This window comes from Erpetoichthys calabaricus, chromosome 4 (genome assembly GCF_900747795.2).
Source record: "Erpetoichthys calabaricus chromosome 4, fErpCal1.3, whole genome shotgun sequence".
Taxonomy (NCBI): Eukaryota; Metazoa; Chordata; class Cladistia; order Polypteriformes; family Polypteridae; genus Erpetoichthys; species Erpetoichthys calabaricus.
The window spans coordinates 188,536,683-188,559,744 of NC_041397.2; the positions used below are offsets into that span (position 1 = coordinate 188,536,683).

Sequence of the window (23,062 nt, forward strand, 5' to 3'; positions counted from 1 at the left end):
TTGTTGTTAGTACATTTGATTGAGCACATTTCACATTTATTTATTTTTTTGCTCTAATTTTATCTTTTATTTTGCCACACATTGTAGAAGTAGGTCTGTGGCTTTATTGCAGATAACATTATCTAATATTCTAAGTAATTTCCAGAATTGACAGAGTTGATCTTTTTAGACTTTTCACCTGCTTTTCTTGATTATTGATTATGCCTTTGCACATTATTTTTGCCTTCTTTGGACACTTTTATTCTTCTTTGTTTCATGTTACTATGTACCAAGAAGTGAATGAAGTCAGTACTTGTGAACTCTTCTCAGGGCTTCCATTTATAAGTTTCCTGTTAGTTTCTTTTCCTATCACATTCAGCCTAGATTAGAAGTAACTGAATATTGAGATAGCTTAGTTGATAGCTTATCACACAAGTTTGATTGTCTGAGTGGTCTCCTTTTTGTTAAACATGTTGTGTTTCTTTCACAGATCTTTCATATTTCAAGTCACAATTTAATTAAGTCAAATATACAGCATGTTTGAATGTTATTAATTATCTGGAAGTGAAACTACAGTGGTCATTTTGGAACCGGAAACATGTAACCATGGCAGATTTAAACAGTGCTTGAAAGGAGCCTTCTTTTCTATGTTTTAATATAAAGGCAGGAGGCCAAAGCTGACAAAAACCCTAGCCAACACAAAAAATTCTTAAAAAAAAGATTACAAAATTCCTAAAAAAGAAAGGAGCAAAAGAATTGTTAAGAAATGAAAACATTAAACAAATTAACTACAATCTAAGGTCTGATTCCAAAAACCTATAAATGTAATACTAATTAAAAAAACAAAAATCTGACAAAGTACAAAGGGAGTTAAAGAGCACAATTTCTAGATCTAAAGCCACAGCATATAAGATGTGGCAACAGAAGTTCTGCCAGATAATAAACAGTAGGCAGACAAATTTTGGCAACAAGGTGCAGGACTGAGAAACACGAATGATCATAACCCGGCAACTGGAAACAATATAGTATCGTCCATGAGCAAAAACAAAGTACTAAAAGGCTATATAAATAATCATCACAAATAATCCTAACTTTAAAGTACATTACAAAATATATGTTAACATAGACTCAGCAAACTAAAAAACCCCAAATCTTAACAACAGGTGATTAAATCACTCTCAGGTAATTCATTCCTGATGAATGTAAATCCTGGGTGCTATAACATAGTGAATACCTTCTCATTATCAATGAATGTAACTACAGAATCATCAATGAAACTAAAACAGGCTAACAATAATGGCAAGTAAGTAACAAAAAATAACAACCAGCAAAAATACAGCCAAAATAAAAACAAATTTGGAAAAAAAGAAAAAACAAAACAAAGACGTTATAACAACAAAACTAAAATTGGGAAGGCTAATGAGTTCACTATGGCATACTGTTGCTCTCCAATGTTTTGACACAGCTGATAAGTCAGGCACAAACCTCGTTTGTATTTCAGATGAAAAATATGTTTTAAATAATAGTATACATTCATTGAAACAGCTTGGTGGAGCTGTTGTCTCTGAGGCTAAGGATCTGTGCTGGTATCTGGAAGGTTGTCAGTTCAAATCCCTCTTGAGCAAGACCCTTAACCTGCAATTGCTCCAGGGGTGATGTGCTGTACAATGGCTGACCCTGCACTTTGACCCCTGGGAATATGTGAGAACTAACAAATTCCTAATAGAAGAAAGTGTATAAGGTGAACAAAAGTAAAAATAATTGCTGAAATCAGTATGGCTTCAGTTATCCAAGGGTTAAATAACACATTTGTTGCCATTGTTTCTTTGCAACAGTGTTGCACCTCTCCCTGAAAATTATTCTTTGTAAGTTGTATGGTCTTTTGGCTTTAAGATGCTATAGCTATTGACTAGCTTATGGTTATATGCTTTTGCTTTAATTTTTCGGTTAGTTTTTTTCATATTCTTTGTAGAATTCTGAATTATTGTATCTTGAATTTTTGTTTTTTATTCTTTGTATTGTGTGTGTTTCTTTTGCTGAATTTATTAATTATTGTTTGAGAAAGGTCTTTTGAGCAGCTTTGGCCTTCCTGCCTGGGGAGTACAGTATTCACAATAGAAAGTGTTAAATACAAATAAACATAAAAATCCTCTATAGTTTGAACTGAAGTAAAAAATCCTTATATGGCTTTATTACCCAAGCAGCTTTCTTCATGAATTTGACTCTTCCTACTCCTTCTTCTCAGTGACACTAAGCATTATTTGTTTTCTCAACCTTGTTAACTGCTATACATCAACTTTCATGATCATCTGAAAGAAGGTAAAAGTTAAAACAAATTAAAATAATGTACTGGAATTCATTAAAAGTAGCAAAAGAGCATTCACACTCAGAATAATTCCATTAAGGTCCAACAGTGACAAATATGGTGCATTTATTGATTAAATATGTAATAAAGGTATAATCACTGGGAGGCCACTAAACATCAAGGATAACAAAGACAACATAAAATAAAGCCTAGCTGGCCTTAATTGTTCAGGATGGTTTGGAGACATATCTTGCGTTAAAATACCATGAAGCATCCATCCTTCTCATCTCTCTAACCTTTCTCTCTTTGTCTGACTCTGTTCTACCCTTCTTCCAACACTAAGCTTTTACCCAACCTACCTACACATTCTAGAATCTAATATCCACTAGAAAGGATAAGACTAACCCTGGAATCACTTCTAAGATCATGGACTGTCTTTTAAAATAATATTACCATCAGATTAAAGTGCCCTCTTTCGGCCACTGGTGTTTTGCACCCTTTAGCCTTGAGAAGACTTTAAAGAGGAAGGATTTCACGGCATCTGCTAATCTACTGTACATACTGTATGTTTAGGGTAGTAGGATACCACCTATGACATGCATAAAAACTCTGTGGCCAGTTCTTGGCTGGCCTGCAGCAGCAGTTGTACTTGCTTTCTGATATGTCCTTCTGACATGCCCTAGCCTCCTTGATGAATTCACTACCAGGGAAAATGTTTTACTTACAGGCCACCCACCTTATTTATCGAGACACTCTAAAGTTCTGTCTAATTGCCAGTGTGAGATTCTTTACTTCTGTCTGTTGGCTTGTAGACTCAATCACTATCTAGTGTAGGCTAGTGACAAAATCTGCCACAGTCGCGACTTGCGGTCCAGACAGAACTCCATGTGTTATTATTTTTTTTAATTCATGTGGCTCAAGCTTGGCTAGCTATTAATTATAAAGTGGGCCTGAAACTAAAGGGAACTGTTTGCCTGTGGACATTCAGGCCATTAGCTTAATAGCGCTTGTCTGTTTATTCAAGCTCCTATATAAATGCTGCTTATGTCTTTTACTGTGCACAGCTATGGATGGGTGGTCAGCACAGTGACTGAAGGTCAGATAAGACATTTTCCATTGTGTAAGACATTGTGTTTCTGTTGATCAGTATTTCATGCCTGATGAACTTCTGTGATTGCCACAATACATATTGTAATTATGAGTAGTTCATTTCTCACAGGACAGGTTCAACAAGGTTCAGCTGTCATCCAACATAAAATAACTTTTTTTATTCATAAATAAAAGAATCACAGTGGCTACAAAGAAACTTTTATTTTTTCCTTTTTCTTTTCAGAGATCCAAACACCATTTTTCGAGGAAATTCATTAACATCCAAGTGCATTGATGAGACAATGAAATTGGCGGGGATGCATTATTTACAAGTTACATTAAAGCCTATCATAGATGAGGTGAGTGCAATTTGTAAGGCACTTTTGTAGACAGGGCAAGGCTTGTAATTTTAGCATCAGTGCTTTAGAGCTGACCTGCTGAATACAAACAGGAACTTCTCTAAACTCCCACAGGCCTGAGTATGCATTTCTTGTTTATCTTTTGTGTACTTTTCATTTTCTCGACTACCTCAATTCATTTCAAAAAAGCAACTCTTTCAGGACATGACAAGTGGATGATCTTAAGGCAAGACGCCAGCTTCAGAAATTCAACTTGTTTCCATTGCAATGGAAAGCTGTTTAGTTGCAAGACTGGATCTATCTATCTATCTATCTATCTATCTATCTATCTATCTATCTATCTATCTATCTATCTATCTATCTATCTATCTATCTATCTATCTATCTATCTATCTATCTATCTATCTATCTATCTATCGTATCAGTACATCTTACTAACAGGAGAGTAACAATAAGTTGGCTTGTCAAGTAGGAAATAGTAAAATTACTAACACTGAAATTGGCCATGTTAGAAAAAGAAAACCTGACAAAAATTAAAGACTGGGCTGCAGGATGTGCATGCCATTATCGGGCTAATTAAGGAAGAAGACCTTGATCCTTTTAAAGGTCATAAGCATTAAATTTGAAGTGCATGAGTAATTGCATTTGGCCAAGAGTGTGTTTGGCAAAAAAGCCAAGGGCAAATAGGCCACAAGAGCTGAAGGCAAGTGTGTTAGATCACTGCCACAAAATGCTCTCAACGCTGCAGTATTTCTGATTTACTGAAATTCTTTTTTACAATATAGTCTCATTTAAATTAATTTAATAAAGGCCTGTATCAGTATGTTGTGGGATTCTTTCTCTATTGCAATATTAAATTATTCTTTATGAATCACTTTAAGATCATACTTGTCAATCAAGCGTTATCAACCCTTTTTATTCATCTGTTTTTTTAATTAATTTGTGTTAATATCCCCCCATTTAGGAATGGTTTTGAGTTACAAGCAGTGCTACCAAAATTAAACAGGTTTGTGATTGTTATGTTGAGACTGTTGTGTAGAAATCAGGTAGTATGATTAAAACTGCTTCTTCACAGCTGCTGAGTTCAAATCCTGGCCTGGGGCCTCATGTATAAACGGTGCGTACACACAGAAATGTTGCGTACGAACCTTTCCACGCTCAAATCGCGATGTATAAAACCTAAACTTGGCGTAAAGCCACGCACATTTCCACGGTAACTCATTCCTTGGCGTACGCAATTTATCCGCCCGGTTTTGCAGACTGGCGGCACCCAGTGTCAAAGCAGTGCTACTGTTCCTGTGTGATCACTCTTTCTTTCTTAAATCCACATTCCTGGCGCGGCTTTATAAATACACTGAAATTAACTGCATATTGTTTATTAGTGTAATGCATCTGACTGTAATTAACCTGTAGCAATATAATGGTCCAGGGAATAGCCATAGTATTCCAAATACCATAGCGTTGTAACTCTCACTGCATGTTCTTTCAGCTGATCCCGTTAAGGGCTGCCACAGCAGATCATCTTTTTCCACATTACTCTCACTGCACCACTCAGAGTATTTATATTACTGTATCTGAGTGGGAAATCACAGCAGCAGCTGATTGGAAAGAGAATTATCGGTACACAGCATGAAGCAGATGCTGCCTGAGCCACAGCAAACGCTTTAGTCCCTGTACGGACTTTGCGGTTTAGAAACAGTTTCATCCCAAGAACTCTAAACACACTAAATCAGTCCATCAAGTGCTCCTTGTAGAAATATTTGGACTTATAAGTACAATTACCCCACTGTAAACTTGCACTACAGTTATAATATTGCACAACCTGCGCCACTTTATAAAGCGCGTATTTACATGTGATGACGGTATTCATTTCTAAGACGAAATGCAGCAAAACATGTTGATTATATTATATAGATAAAACTTTAACTTCATTTAAATAATCTGTATTGTTAATAATTAAACATGTGAGGACACGGTGCCGCAGCGCTAGCTAGTTCAGTAATTGTTCCTGCCTTGCGCTGTATTATTGCTGGTGCTGACGCGACACTGGAAAGATAGACGGATATAATAATTAAACACGTACTACTAAGATATTTCAATGTTCCTTAAAAGTTTTGAAGAATCGAAGTTCTAAGCTTACAGATGGCTTCACGTCTATTACATAGCTTATTGTGTGGCGATTGAGTTTTTGGAGAAAGAAAAGTAAGGACAGGAATTGGAGGTTAGTACGTTTGAAAGAGACAGTACTGCTGTGATAAATTATTTAACTGAAGGTTGCGCATGGCGCAGCAAGCCTCTTGCGTGAGACATGAACAAGCACTGCGCCACCGTGTTCCCATGTTTAATAACATGCTTTCATTCCTATCATCATGAAAAAGATATCACGTATACATCTCAGTATTTTAATTATTCAGAGAGCTGTAATATCAAGAATGTAATGGAGTATGTGTCCCGTCGGAGAAAGAGAAAGCCCGTTTAAAAAGCAGGTAGTGATTCATACACATAGAGCACATAGAAGATCAAATACAGAACAAAGCATTTAACATGCCACTTTAGTTACAATAGGATTTGAGAAACTAGTAAATTAAACGATTTTAAGATGAAGTTTAAGATGTTCTACTTTAATGGCAAAATAAACTACGTGATTAAAGTGGAAATTTCGAGATTAAAGTTGACATTTCGTGCTTTTTTCCCCACTGTGTGCCTTTTTTTTGTCTGTACCCTAATAAGCTTTCATATGACACTCAGACGGTGGGCTACGACTCGCTTTTTCACGGCGACTTTGATATGTGATTTCTTTTTTATTTCGGGCACTGTGCGACTTTGTGAAGTTGAGCCTTCGAGTTTCTCCGACACACTGTCACTCGATCAGCTTCCTTTTGTTGATTATACCACTGTTTAAACCAACAAATAGTACGTTTTTCATTTGCCTCCACTTGGTATTCGCTGAAATTCTTATATTTTCTACCGTGCTTTTCCCATTGTCTTTTCACAGAAGGCTATTTATATTGATTTGCATATTCAAAGAGGCGTAATTCTGGGAGGAGTTGGGGCGGGACAGAAGGCGCGTGCACGTGCGTTACTTTTCACGCAAATCGGGATTTATGTAGTAGAAGAACGTGAAAGTATGCGTGCGCACAGATTCCTGCATCTGGATTTTTCTGTGCGTACGCACAATCCCGCTTTTGTGCTTACGCCATGTTATAGTGTGAGTTCTACGCACGGCGTTATACATGAGGCCCCTGGTCACTACCTGGGTGAGGCTTACGTATCCTTTCTGTGTCTATGTCATTTTTGCCTCCAGGTACCCTGGCTTTCCTTTCATATCCAAAATATGGGCATATTGGTTTAGTTGGCCTATTGTGAATATGTGCATTTATCTTACAGTGGTCTGCCATCCCATCTAGGGTTTGCCCACATTTTGTGCCAAATGGCACAGGAATATACATGTAAGCTCAATCTTTTCATAACACAGTTTTAATACAGATTCTTTGCAAGCTTTTTCGCACAAGCAGTGTAAATGCTAAATAATTACTGGCCGGGTTGTACAAACCCTGCTGAACATGCTTCACCTTTTTAGCAAAATCGCATAAGTATTGAGGAACTTCACTAAACTCAGTGAATTTGAAGGAGAAAATTAATTATTTTTGAGTGGATTATAATGGTGCAATGATCTTTTCACTGTCTCTGAAGTCTAGGAAGCATTTGCCAACTATGCTGTACTCATTATTGTGGCCAAATAGTCAGCCAAGCTGTGAGACAGTCATGCTAACTACTGTGCCACCATGCCATGAATTAAACATCAGAACAGTAAAATGTCTTGCAGACAGTGGCAACAGGAGCAGGAAGAATGAATTCACCAAGACTTGGCCACATCCATTGCAGTTACTCTCCTCTCACGAACTGAAAAGTACAGGTTTTTTTTTTTCCCTTGACGCACTTGCTGCTAGTGCTACTAAATAAAACACGACACTAAGGCACGTGGATACTTCACTCCTTCCTGTTTGTATCAACTTTACAGCATTCTGGATAATAAATACTATTAAATGGGTAGGCTCATGTAATACAAACATGTCCCATATAAATCCATACAAGACATCAACTTTAAGACATAAATACATTTCCATATTTCCAGTGTCCTACTGTGCACATATTTTGTGTTTAAATGTATTCACAAGTTTTCTGCAGAAACACTTCTGATTAAATCTATAACGGAAAAAGAATTTTATCTGTTATAGCTTTTGATCCAGTATACTACCCACTTCAAAGATCAGTGTTATATACTCAGGGGGTTGTCCTATCCAATATTGGCTCCTACAGCTCTGTGGTGTCCCACTGGCATCTCAAAGGATCATAGAGTGCCAGGGAGAAAAGTGAATTTTCAGGAAAATATATGGCGTACAGGGTAAAGGACACACCCAGTAAATTCACTGCAAAAAACAGTTTCATGAATTTTGCTGATCAGTACTAGTTACTATTATAAGTGAACTCATGAAGTAATATTTAGCAACATGTCCATGGCATTGGTGAGACTGGTGGCAACAGGTATGAGTAACAATAACAGCAACATTTATTTAAATAGCACATTTTCACACAACAATGTAGTGCAAAGTGCTTTACAAGACAACAAAAAAATGTTACAAGAAGAGAAAAACTTAAGATTAGGCAATAGACACTTAAGAATAAATAACAACAAAACAAGGTAAGGTCAGTTGGCCAGGAGGACAGAAAAAAACAAAAAAAAAAACAGAAGATAAAAACAAAACCTACAGGGGTTTCAGGGCCAAAATGTCTCCTCAACCCCCACAGGGCATTCTACCTAACATCAATATTCCTAAATCAAACATCTTACTTTTCATGCATCACTTGATATAGTTGATGAGGTTGGTCTCGTGGACAGCTGAGACATCCGCCTTTATTCCAGGTGGCTGCATGGTGCCTTGGTCAGGTGGTGGTGTGGGAATTAGTACAAATAGTCAATCTCTGAAGAATGTGATATTTCTGTGCCCATATACAGGTAGTCTATTAGGAATACAGCTGAAAAGTTGTTACAAAAAAGCCAAATTAAAATAATGAGTTTTTAGCAATAATTAAATAAACAATTTTCATCAGATTTAGATAAAATGCTTCCTCATTCTATGCTAATACTGTACATTAATTTGTGATTACCTTCTCAACATTTCCTCAGATTAACTCGTTTTGAATAACATTTACCAATTAATTCATACCAATTACATTACACATCAATCTAACAAGAAAATTAAAACTTGCTCAAAAGTGGCAATCTGTCCAATTCAGTTTTTCTCACCACCAGAGTTCAACATGCCATCTCCATGTAAAAAGAGCTGAAATAAAAACCTCATAGCAATGACTTCTTTTGTTGTAAAGAACCCTATCAGGAACCCGCATCATTCACCTTCATAGGCAGTAGAAGTAGCAAAATGAGTATATGGATGGATAATGTAAAACAGCAGGAGGTATATACTGGAGAAACAGCATACAAGACCCCTGCCTCCTGTCAGCTAAACAACAGTTCTTAACCCTTATATACTTCACCAAATTTAAAGTGTCTGTGAAAGGATTTTTTGGAAGATGTCAATTAACATTCAAATACCCTTTAGGGTATACAAAAACAACATAAAACTATTTCTTAGAACAGGAGAGACTGTACTACTCAGTGTTCAAGATTTTGTGACCACTGCCAGACTGATGTAACTATTTTAAAAATATTTTCTTTTGAATTTAGATTTGCGATGACCATAAACCCTGTGAGATAGACCCAGTGAAATTGAAAGAATCTGAAAACTTCGATACTAACAAGGTATGTGCCACCTAGCAACTTATATTGAATGAAGTATTTTGTTTTAATGGGCTTACCCTTAGCTATCCTGTTTTACCAAGGCAGTTTCAAAGAATATAGCAATTGGAAAGTAAAAACCTCTACACAAAGTCAATAGAATACAGAAGAAAACAAATTACAAACACAATCTTTTCTCTAAATAATACATTTTAGTTATAGCATGTGAATGACTACCCATCATTCCCATTTTCAACTTTCTTTCCCTACCACCTTTATTCTGTTACTCTAAGTCTCCCTCCTTCTTATCTCCGTCATGCCATTGCTTGACAACTGCTGTTACTCTTCAGACTCCCATGGAAAATTTGTCTTTGTTTTAATTACTGTTATATTTAAATAAGCTCATTGTAATTTCTGGACTCTTTACTTTTTTTAACTGCATGTTCTTTGACTACTGAAATTGTGTTTGTTATGTGAACTTCTTACTTGCATGTCTGACCAATAAGCAACTCATTCAAGCCACTATCCGGTTCTATGTTTAGCACAAATGTTGACCAATTCTACTCAATTTTGTTATACTTTATCCTGTACACTCGATCATGTCTTCTATTCATTTCTGTCTATTAGGTATAAATTACCTCATGGTATCATTACATTTCAACATAGTTTAGTATCTGCTGCTCACTATCTTTTGATTTCTTTTTGTCGCTGTGTGACTAAACTCCAAAAGCGAGGCCTGAATTTAGAGATTATCCTCACCACAATCTTTACAATATCAAACTGTGTGTTATCAATAATTTTCACTTCATTTGGGACTCTGAGAACCTTATGAAACCACACTGACTTAATTTAGGGAAAATGCAATACTAGTGATACAATGCTTTTACCCCATTATTAAGCTTTCAATGAAAACATAATGATGCCAGTAAGATTAAAGTGATTGTAAGTATCTCATAGCTGCCACATAGATTCACTTTTCTGAATTAGTGACTACCATTGTAAGCTAATTCATTCTTTGCTAATATGGATTTTCTCTAGGCAGTTCATTTAGTAATTAACTAGGTCCCCATCCAGGTTTGATTCATTATGCCTTGTGTTCATTGCTGCTTTGGTTGACTTTATCCTCCAATCATTCCCATGTACTGGATGACAAGCATTTAGAAGAAGATGTGTGAACTTGTCAATTTGTTGGGTCTGTATTTAGTTCAAAATTAATTTGAATCACATGTATGCATATTTTCAGCAAGGATTTGGTATATTTTGTAGGGCCTGATTATTTTTGTTTCATCCATTCTAGGAAAATTTGAGGCAATATGTTGATCGAATTTTCACTGTAATCACCAAATCTGGAGTGAGTTGTCCAACTGTGATGTGTGACATTTTTTTCTCATTGAGAGAATCAGCTGCCAAACGCTTTCAAGGTACATGAGGACCATCAACTTCATCTTTTTATAGTGAGTTTGGAAAAATAGTAGGCCATTGGAAAGGTAGGCAAATGTATTTGTGGTCTAGGCTGCCATCTGCTGGTCAAAGAGTCAAACAGGAATGTTTTCTTAGTACTGTACATGTAATGAAAATTGCATCTGCTCATTCATTTTCTTATCCAATATGATTTGGCTTGAATGATTTAGGATATCTTGATGAATTCATAAAATACACACACACTAAAAAGAAAAATACAAAATACAATACAAACATTTACTGTATATATAGTATTCTTTGAAATAGTTTGGAATCACAAAGAAATTGCTACTTTTTTTCAAGATACATTTAAGTTGATTTAAAAATACAGTCAAGACATTAGTAGTGATGCTAATAGCTATTTCTGCTTTCATTGTCCTAAAGGTAAACTCAGTTAGCTCATCCTTAATTTGTTATGTTTAAATGCTAAGTAATATTTGTAATCGCTTTAGCACCATTAAAATCTGTTATTCTGTTCAATAAAGCAAGCAAATTGGTTTTCCTTGGGTTGCACTGACAGCTGAAAATCAGGTTTATAGTCATATGTAAACCAGTAACGACGCACTGCACGTTACACTTGACTTGAGCATTCGTAGTTTTCATACTCTGTCTGTATGTTTAGAATTCGTTTGCTCAGAGGTTGATGTGCTTGCTGTTTCCTGAGCAGCTCTTCTTTTCTCCACCCTAGCGGCCCGCTTCTTCTCTTCTTTCGTTGGCATCTTTTCATGTTAAAACTGATTAAGTCAGTGTTTGTGTTGCAATTACTTAGTACGTTTTCTTTAAACAGATGTTTTATACTATTTGAAATTGGAAAAAATCTAATTCTCACTTAGAGGATCTGTACAGAACTTTTCAAAACCTGGCAGGATCTAATCAATAACATTTTAGATTAAGCTCTTAAAGCACTGAGGAAGCAGATTCTCTCCCCATTTCTTTTTCTTCTACATTTATCTTTATCCGCTTATTAAACTCATCGATTTACTTATTTTTACCAGCTTTAAGATTTACTCTGTTGGCCATGCTCTCTTTCTCAGGGGTGGGGATTGATTTGTTTTCAATCCTATTTTTTAAAAATTGATCTATTTGTATGGAATGATTACAATAAAATCAATAAAATTATAAAAAAAAAAAAGTCAGTGTTTGTGTTGCAATTACTTAGTATGTTTTCTTTAATTTTTCACTTAAGCTGGCACTTAAGTCTTCAACCTGCCTCAAGAATGATTTAAGGTATGAAGAAGTAGGGGAAGTGATGGCGAAGGTGGTAGGAATGAGAACGGCACCTGTATGCATGCGCTGCATGGCTGCCCTGCTGGCCGCTGCCAAGATTGATTCTACAATAAAATAAAATAACCCTGGAGGCCAATCGTCACCCCAAAAGCGGATAGCAGACATCATGCAGTATATGTGTACCAAATTTCAGGTCAATAGATCAAATGGTTTGCGAGCTACAGGTGATTTAAAATCCTGAACAGACAAATGAACAGCCACGGTAGCGTATCGTATAAGAAGATAATAATAAATTAAAAGTCATTCATTTCCAGCAGTAATAGCCATTAGCAACACTAGTAATACCTTGGCTGTATTTTTAAATCAATTTAATGGTATATGTTTCTATGAAAACATGAACATTTCTGGGTGAAAACTAGTGTATCTTACACATTTTCAAAGCTTGTTGATGCAGAAATGTTTTTCACAGGCACACTAGTTACAGTATATTGGTGCTACCTGCAGTAGGCTGATTTGCCAAACTACTCTGTTCTTCACTGTACTTTTGACTTGTGCTGAGTGCTTACTGGGACCCTAAACATAAAGGTGACCAGTTCTGGTAATGTTGTTTTTTTATTTTTAATAAAGTAACCTTTTTTGCTTAAACTGCCATACAATACAAATATTGCAGGGGAGATTGTATTGAAGCAACACATATACAAAAAGTAATGGCTGTGATAGACTGGATACTTATATTGGGGTGGCTTGTTTGAGATGGTATGCATCTTTTTTTTTTACGGTTGTGTACATTTCTTTCAGTTGATCAAGATGTGCGGTACACGGCTGTTAGCAGTTTCATCTTTCTGAGATTTTTTGCTCCAGCTATCCTGTCACCAAACCTTTTCCACCTACGTCCTCACCACCCGGTAGGCATTACTTTTTGTTTTCCAGTTAAATTTTTACCACAGTAATTTGGAACTGTATTATGGCCTATATGCCAAAAACTTACACGTTAGGTTAATTAAAGACCTATAAATTATGAGCAATTGTGGCTGTGTGCTCTGTGATTGACTGCAACACAGTTAAGTGTTCGTTTCTTCCCTAGGATATGCTGCAACACAATCCTGTACCTAGATTACTTTAACAAAGACAATAGATGGATGCATGCTCATTTTGTTTTATGTCTGTACTCTGTGCTGCCTACTACAAAATATTAGGGGGCTTTCTTTTCAAAAAACTAGTCATGGTCTTCAGGAAAAAGGCATATTCAGTACTTCATGTAACTATCCCCTCCACTCTTTCTCACTTGCAAAAATCACTTCTCTATTTAAATTGTGCTTCTTAACATTCAAAGCAGATTCACGTTCCTCATCTGGGCAAAGATACGTTCAGAATAGGTGGTCAGCACATATATAACCTCTCTATATTTTTATTACAATTATAAAGAGTTTAGATTTAAGAAATATTAAGGATGAAATGTTCAAGACACACATAAACATTTGATTGTCCTATTATTAAATGCTAGGTGTGGTAAAAAATAAGCAGAAGACAGAAAAAGGTTTGGGGAAACTACCCCGTATACAGAAAAATCAGCAAAATAAAAGAAACACGTCTTTACTGAAGCAGGGTTCAAAACTGAACTGACTGAGAGGTTGATTCTGTGCTATAAATACGAGGAAGAGGTTGAGTCAGGGCGGCCAGAACAGGAACTGATGTGGCAGTAAGATGGATTCTGGGTACTGGAAATGACATCACCATGAGTTGCTGGAAGTGACATCAATGGTGGGTGGACCGGTGGTGATGTCATTGAGAGGCAGGGTCTTCAGCTGAAATGCAGAGGAACAAGAGGAAAGCCAGGCCCCGGTGAGGCAGACAAATAACACTTTTTGAGCCTGTAAACAACTGGTTCCCATGTGTACATGTGTGACATAGGACATTAGCATTCCCATTTGCAAAAAAAAGTCTGTTAATAAATTACACATACTGTATGATAACAAATTTTACATTCTCTAAAATACAAATGTTTCAGTAAGGACAGAACAGTGATAACAGTGTTTAATTCTTCTGCCTCACATTTCAGTCTCTATTTTTTATACAGTGTATTATTTTTCATAATGCCCACTCATCCTCAGTGCTTTATAAAATAAATACAGCAATCTCACTACCTACTAGGCTACATCGGATTGCAATGTAGGACCTACCATTCACTTGATGAAATTCAGAAGCCAGTTACGTCCTGTACATATATAAAGAGATTTTGTAAAAAAGTGAACCATAATAACACAATTTATCTATAGAGAATATAACTCCCAGGACAAGCAGTGTGTCATTGAGATGTTGTGGATCACATCACGAAACTGCTAATATAGTCACATGTATTGGCAGAGAAACAGAAACTGCTGAAAAGTAACGTTTAGAGTATTCCAGACTTCATCTATATAACAGCATTGCAAGGCTAAATATTTCACATGAGGAGACCCGGGTTCGCTTTCTGGGTCCTTCCTGCGTGGAGTTTGCATGTTCTCCCCGTGTCTGTGTGAGTTTCCTCCGGGTACTCCAGTTTCCTCCCACAGTCTGAAGACATGCAGGTTAGGTGCATTGGCGATTCTAAATTGTCCCTAGTGTGTGCTTGGTGTGTGTGTACGTGTGTGCACCCTGCCCGGGGGTTGTTTCCTGCCTTGTGCCCTGTGTTGGCTGGGATTGGCTCCAGCAGACCCCTGTGACCCTGTAGTTAGGATATAGCGGGTTGGATAATGGATGGATGGATATTTCACATGCCTTATATGTTGTGCTACTCAGAGTTGCAATACTTTTTGCTTTGCACCCCTCCCCCACCATAACCTATCATCTATGTTAGAGGAACAAAAACTTTAGATTAATCAAAAATTTCGATCTCCGGTTTTCGATGGATCTCGATGTTTTAGGGTCCCTTGATTCTGAAAACATTGACGATGAGTGTGTATCTGTCTGTGAACTAAAATGGCTGGACGGAAAAATACCAAACTCAAAACTTAAGCCTGTTATGAGATGACGATGTGCTGATTAGTTTTTGAGCTAAACCGTGCAAGAGAAAGAGGCACTCTAGAGGAACCCTCAACCCTCTGCAATTAATTATGAATTCTTCTCGTCAATTGCTATTGCTACTGTTATAATTTCAGTATTAAAGCGCACACCACAATCTTTTATCTGTGTTAACATTATTCTCACATATGACTACCTGATAGAACTAGAAGGAGGTCCTAGACAGCCACCGAGATCATACTACTGTTTAATTAGTTCTCTGTAAACAATGTATATATAACTTACATCAATAATGATAACAAAAATGGAAAGGGATTCCAACCACTAACTACAATGATGATTTTTTTTCATCAACACTACTCAGCAGTGTTCCTGAAGGTGGTATTGACAAATGATCCATAATTTACAAAGTAGAGTTTAAGAATGTATTTTCTTATCTAGAGATTCTGGTCCACTTGTTTTCCCTCTGAGGTGTATGTTTCACTTGAATTTTTTGGGTATTTTTGTTGTTTGGATATGGATGTGGAAAACAGTCTGTCTAAAGGTACTTTGCTTAATAAAATAAGCCTATTTGAACCTGGGACTTGTGTGTGGTCTAGTTTTGCACAATAATTATAATTGACCAGTAACGACGCACTGCACGATAACGTGCAGTGAATACACTTGACTTGAGCATTCATAGTTTTCATACTCTTTCTCTGTACGTCAATCAGAGTGTAGACATCACATAGTATATATATCACATAATATATGTATCACATAGTATATGTGTACCAAATTTCAGGTCAATCGGTCAAATGGTTTGCGAGCTACAGGTGATTTAAAATCCTGGACAGACAAATGAACAGCCATGGTAGCATATTATATAAGAAGATTATAATGTGAGTAGCAAAATTTGTACACAGTTTACTAAAATACAATATAATGGTCTGAGAATTGCACCTTAAAAAATGGGGGGGGGGGGGGGGGGTCCTTTTGTGTGTGTGAAAGTTGACAACTAATAGGTGCTTAGTCAGAAGTAGAATGCATACAATGTGTCTGCAAGGATGAAGAAAAATGGGCGCTTTGATCTGTGCAAATAGAAGAGAGGCTTGTCTGTCATACCTTTATGTAAATTGTGGCATCCTCAAGGCAACAGGGCCCAGTAAATGTCATTACTTTTGCAGTAGTATGTAGTATGCCTCTGGCTTTACTGATCAAATTTAATAAAATCAATAAAAAGGTGCTTTAGTGACCTTTACTGATTTGTGTACAACATTTAAAAGTAATGATTAAAGTACACTTAATGTCGTTATTTTGTTATAAATGTTGATTTCTTGTTTTTTTCTGTCATTTCTGATTTATTTTACACATTTTTCTTCTATTTTTCTTATTGTTTATATATATTATCATTATGATGGTGACACCATTGTGTCGCCATTTTGGTTGGAACTTTCTTTGTAAGAAATGGTATTTCACATGTAATCTTCCTGACTTTGGCCATTTTGTATGTAACAGTGCTGTTTGTTGCTACCAAATGACCACCAGTGTTGTAATAACAAATGCCATCTCACGATTGGTATACAAGCATGGTATCTTCAATGTCTATGTTTATGGATAACTAGCAAAATACCCGCGCTTTGCAGCGGAGAAGTAGTGTGTTAAAGAGGTTATGAAAAAGAAAAGGAAACATTTTAAAAATAACGTAACATGATTGTCAATGTAATTGTGTTGTCATTGTTATGAGTGTTGCTGTCATATATATATATATATATATATATACACACACAGACACACATAAACATATATATACATATATACATATATATATACATATCTACATATACACATATCTACATATATACATATCTACATATACACATCCACATATATACATATATATATATACATATCAACATATATATACACATACATATACACACACATATACATATATACATATACAGTAATCCCTCCTCCATCGCGGGGGTTGCGTTCCAGAGCCACCCGCGAAATAAGAAAATCCGCGAAGTAGAAACCATATGTTTATATGGTTATTTTTATATTGTCATGCTTGGGTCACAGATTTGCGCAGAAACACAGGAGGTAGTAGAGAGACAGGAACGTTATTCAAACACTGCAAACAAACATTTGTCTCTTTTTCAAAAGTTTAAACTGTGCTCCATGACAAGACAGAGATGACAGTTCCGTCTCACAATTAAACGAATGCAAACATATCTTTGTCTTCAAAGGAGTGTGTCAGGAGCAGATCATGTCACAGAGATAGAGAAAAAAGCAAACAAATCAATAGGGCTGTTTGGCTTAAGTATGCGAAGCACCGCGGCACAAAGCTGTTGAAGGCGGCAGCTCACACCCCCTCCGTCAGGAGCAGGGAGAGAGAGACAGAGTTTGTTTTTCAAGCACAAATCAATACGTGCCCTTCGAGCTTTTAAGTATGCGAAGCACTGTGCAGCATGTCGTTTCACTAAGCAGCTGCACAAAAGATAGTAACGTGAAGATAATCTTTCAGCATTTTTAGACGAGCGTCCGTATCGTCTAGGTGTGCGAACAGCCCCCCTGCTCACACCCCCTACGTCAGAATCAGAGAAAGCGCAAGAGAGAGAAAGAGAAAAGTAAGCTGGGTAGCTTCTCAGCCATCTGCCAATAGTGTCCCTTGTATGAAATCAACTGGGCAAACCAACTGAGGAAGCATGTACCAGAAATTAAAAGACCCATTGTCCGCAGAAACCCGCGAAGCAGCGAAAAATCCGCGATATATATTCAAATATGCTTACATATAAAATCCACGATGGAGTGAAGCCGCGAAAGGCAAAGCGCGATATAGCGAGGGATTACTGTACACATACATACATACATACACATACATATATATATATACACACATACATACATACATACACATATATATATACATATATATACACACACAGACACATATATATACATATATATATTTACATATCTACATATATATACACATATATATATACATATCTATATATATACACATATATATACATTTTTACATATATATATATATATACATTTTTACATATATATATATATATATATATATATATATATATATATACATATTACGATTGTTATAGTTCTCTTTGTATACCACGTTGTCAGTTCAGCACTCCGGTTGTAATATGACCAAGCTGTGCAAGCATACTCTTGAGAATGCAATGTATAGTTGTACAGGAGAAAAGCAATCTTGCCTCAAATCAATGGCAACCTTTTGTAGGTCTATGAACTTAATTTAAACTTTAGGTTTACACGGTGCTTTGTTTCCAACGTGCTGCGTTCACACAAGAGAGCGGCTCACGTGAACTGACTGATGTTGTGATGTCCACGGCTTTATTTAATGTTAGCTAAGACCCGGCACTTAAAAGTTTCTCGCTACGGCAATTTTTAATCTGTTACAAAGTCATCCAAAGTCTCGTTTATACCTCGTGTCTTCTCATTAAACTTGTATCTCGCGAATATGGTATTGCAAACGGCAGCGGGAGCGTTTCTATAAACTTAATTTTACGATTGTTATACCGTCTTTTTCCGAAAATAAGACATCCCCCGAAAATAAGCCCTATCGAGATTTTCGGAACTTTTTGTAATATAAGCCCTCCCCCGAAAATAAGCCCTAGTTAAAATAATGTGAAAAAAAGAATTCGTTAAAAAATGCTGTTGATTTATTAAGTATGTTTAGCTTCCCTAATACTCGTATTTCAGAGAAATGTTTGAAATAAAATATTCCGAGAAATTCATTGTTTACCTCTACAGTTCGTTTCAAATTAATTCTTGGAATTTATCTTAAAAATACAACATAAGGCAGCATGAATACATAAATATTGTGTCCGCTCTGCTCTGTTGTGTTGTACTGCGTCGCGCGTATCGCAGAGTATGGTCGAATGAGGTGGGGAGGGGGTGGAGGGGGGCATGCATATGCGGAATGCGACGGAACGCGTCGTTGGCGCACACTATAAATAATTGTTCGTTAAGGCAGCAGTCTACATTGAGCGACAGTGCAGATACAATGTTTGTTCATTTCAGTCTTGTAAGTCTGATTATTTCCTCATACGTAATTTTATTTTTTATAAAGTGAATAATTTTTAACCGCAGTTAAAATGAGTACAAAACGAAAGAGCTATTCCGTCGAGTACAAAAAGGGAATTGTGGAAGACTCCAGGGGTGTAAATCTTGATTTATGACGATGTTCCAGAAGAAGATGACATGACTGTAATTGAATAAATTTTAATTTCTGTATTCTGTGTAAAATAAATAAATATTAAATAAAAATATATAAATATACTTTTATTTTTGTCCTCCCCCGAAAATAAGCCCTAGTGCATATTTTGGACCAAAAAAGAAAGTAAGACAGTGTCTTATTTTCGGAAAAAGACGGTAGTTCTATTTGTATACCACGTTGTCAGTTCAGCACTCCGGTTGTAATATGACCAAGCCATGCAAGCACACTCTTGAGAATGCAATGTATAGTTGTACAGGAGAAAAGCAATCTTGCCTCAAATCAATGGCAACCTTTTGTAGGTCTATGAACTTAATTTAATCTTTAGGTTTACACGGTGCTTTGTTTCCAACGTGCTGCGTTCACACAAGAGAGCGGCTCACGTGAACTGACTGATGTTGCGATGTCCACGGCTTTATTTAATGTTAGCTAAGACCCGGCACTTAAAAGTTTCTCGCTACGGCAATTTTTAATCTGTTACAAAGTCATCCAAAGTCTCGTTTATACCTCGTGTCTTCTCATTAAACTTGTATCTCGCGAATATGGTATTGCAAACGGCAGCGGGAGCGTTTCTATAAACTTAATTTTACGATTGTTATACCGTCTTTTTCCGAAAATAAGACATCCCCCGAAAATAAGCCCTATCGAGATTTTCGGAACTTTTTGTAATATAAGCCCTCCCCCGAAAATAAGCCCTAGTTAAAATAATGTGAAAAAAAGAATTCGTTAAAAAATGCTGTTGATTTATTAAGTATGTTTAGCTTCCCTAATACTCGTATTTCAGAGAAATGTTTGAAATAAAATATTCCGAGAAATTCATTGTTTACCTCTACAGTTCGTTTCAAATTAATTCTTGGAATTTATCTTAAAAATACAACATAAGGCAGCATGAATACATAAATATTGTGTCCGCTCTGCTCTGTTGTGTTGTACTGCGTCGCGCGTATCACAGAGTATGGTCGAATGAGGTGGGGAGGGGGTGGAGGGGGGCATGCATATGCGGAATGCGACGGAACGCGTCGTTGGCGCACACTATAAATAATTGTTCGTTAAGGCAGCAGTCTACATTGAGCGACAGTGCAGATACAATGTTTGTTCATTTCAGTCTTGTAAGTCTGATTATTTCCTCATACGTAATTTTATTTTTTATAAAGTGAATAATTTTTAACCGCAGTTAAAATGAGTACAAAACGAAAGAGCTATTCCGTCGAGTACAAAAAGGGAATTGTGGAAGACTCCAGGGGTGTAAATCTTGATTTATGACGATGTTCCAGAAGAAGATGACATGACTGTAATTGAATAAATTTTAATTTCTGTATTCTGTGTAAAATAAATAAATATTAAATAAAAATATATAAATATACTTTTATTTTTTGTCCCTCCCCCGAAAATAAGCCCTAGTGCATATTTTGGACCAAAAAAGAAAGTAAGACAGTGTCTTATTTTCGGAAAAAGACGGTAGTTCTATTTGTATACCACGTTGTCAGTTCAGCACTCCGGTTGTAATATGACCAAGCCATGCAAGCACACTCTTGAGAATGCAATGTATAGTTGTACAGGAGGAAAAGCAATCTTGCCTCAAATCAATGGCAACCTTTTGTAGGTCTATGAACTTAATTTAATCTTTAGGTTTACACGGTGCTTTGTTTCCAACGTGCTGCGTTCACACAAGAGAGCGGCTCATGTGAACTGACTGATGTTGCGATGTCCACGGCTTTATTTAATGTTAGCTAAGACCCGGCACTTAAAAGTTTCTCGCTACGGCAATTTTTAATCTGTTACAAAGTCATCCAAAGTCTCGTTTATACCTCGTGTCTTCTCATTAAACTTGTATCTCGCGAATATGGTATTGCAAACGGCAGCGGGAGCGTTTCTATAAACTTAATTTTACGATTGTTATACCGTCTTTTTCCGAAAATAAGACATCCCCCGAAAATAAGCCCTATCGAGATTTTCGGAACTTTTTGTAATATAAGCCCTCCCCCGAAAATAAGCCCTAGTTAAAATAATGTGAAAACAAGAATTCGTTAAAAAATGCTGTTGATTTATTAAGTATGTTTAGCTTCCCTAATACTCGTATTTCAGAGAAATGTTTGAAATAAAATATTCCGAGAAATTCATTGTTTACCTCTACAGTTCGTTTCAAATTAATTCTTGGAATTTATCTTAAAAATACAACATAAGGCAGCATGAATACATAAATATTGTGTCCGCTCTGCTCTGTTGTGTTGTACTGCGTCGCGCGTATCGCAGAGTATGGTCGAATGAGGTGGGGAGGGGGTGGAGGGGGGCATGCATATGCGGAATGCGACGGAACGCGTCGTTGGCGCACACTATAAATAATTGTTCGTTAAGGCAGCAGTCTACATTGAACGACAGTGCAGATACAATGTTTGTTCATTTCAGTCTTGTAAGTCTGATTATTTCCTCATACGTAATTTTATTTTTTATAAAGTGAATAATTTTTAACCGCAGTTAAAATGAGTACAAAACGAAAGAGCTATTCCGTCGAGTACAAAAAGGGAATTGTGGAAGACTCCAGGGGTGTAAATCTTGATTTATGACGATGTTCCAGAAGAAGATGACATGACTGTAATTGAATAAATTTTAATTTCTGTATTCTGTGTAAAATAAATAAATATTAAATAAAAATATATAAATATACTTTTATTTTTGTCCTCCCCCGAAAATAAGCCCTAGTGCATATTTTGGACCAAAAAAGAAAGTAAGACAGTGTCTTATTTTCGGAAAAAGACGGTAGTTCTATTTGTATACCACGTTGTCAGTTCAGCACTCCGGTTGTAATATGACCAAGCCATGCAAGCACACTCTTGAGAATGCAATGTATAGTTGTACAGGAGAAAAGCAATCTTGCCTCAAATCAATGGCAACCTTTTGTAGGTCTATGAACTTAATTTAATCTTTAGGTTTACACGGTGCTTTGTTTCCAACGTGCTGCGTTCACACAAGAGAGCGGCTCACGTGAACTGACTGATGTTGCGATGTCCACGGCTTTATTTAATGTTAGCTAAGACCCGGCACTTAAAAGTTTCTCGCTACGGCAATTTTTAATCTGTTACAAAGTCATCCAAAGTCTCGTTTATACCTCGTGTCTTCTCATTAAACTTGTATCTCGCGAATATGGTATTGCAAACGGCAGCGGGAGCGTTTCTATAAACTTAATTTTACGATTGTTATACCGTCTTTTTCCGAAAATAAGACATCCCCCGAAAATAAGCCCTATCGAGATTTTCGGAACTTTTTGTAATATAAGCCCTCCCCCGAAAATAAGCCCTAGTTAAAATAATGTGAAAAAAAGAATTCGTTAAAAAATGCTGTTGATTTATTAAGTATGTTTAGCTTCCCTAATACTCGTATTTCAGAGAAATGTTTGAAATAAAATATTCCGAGAAATTCATTGTTTACCTCTACAGTTCGTTTCAAATTAATTCTTGGAATTTATCTTAAAAATACAACATAAGGCAGCATGAATACATAAATATTGTGTCCGCTCTGCTCTGTTGTGTTGTACTGCGTCGCGCGTATCGCAGAGTATGGTCGAATGAGGTGGGGAGGGGGTGGAGGGGGGCATGTATATG

At 36.5% G+C, this 23,062-nt stretch overlaps 1 protein-coding gene across 3 annotated transcripts in view; it reads left to right on the forward strand.

Annotated features, from left to right (window-relative positions):
* Nucleotides 1-23,062, forward strand: part of rasa3 (RAS p21 protein activator 3) — a 310,651-nt gene that overhangs the window by 252,592 nt on the left and 34,997 nt on the right. For all 3 annotated transcript variants that reach the window (XM_028800053.2, XM_028800054.2, XM_051926869.1), the window contains exons 12-15: nt 3,618-3,732; nt 9,479-9,553; nt 10,827-10,950; nt 13,016-13,122. In XM_028800053.2, the coding sequence (XP_028655886.1) occupies nt 3,618-3,732; nt 9,479-9,553; nt 10,827-10,950; nt 13,016-13,122 (421 nt within the window). The remainder of the gene's footprint in view (nt 1-3,617; nt 3,733-9,478; nt 9,554-10,826; nt 10,951-13,015; nt 13,123-23,062) is intronic.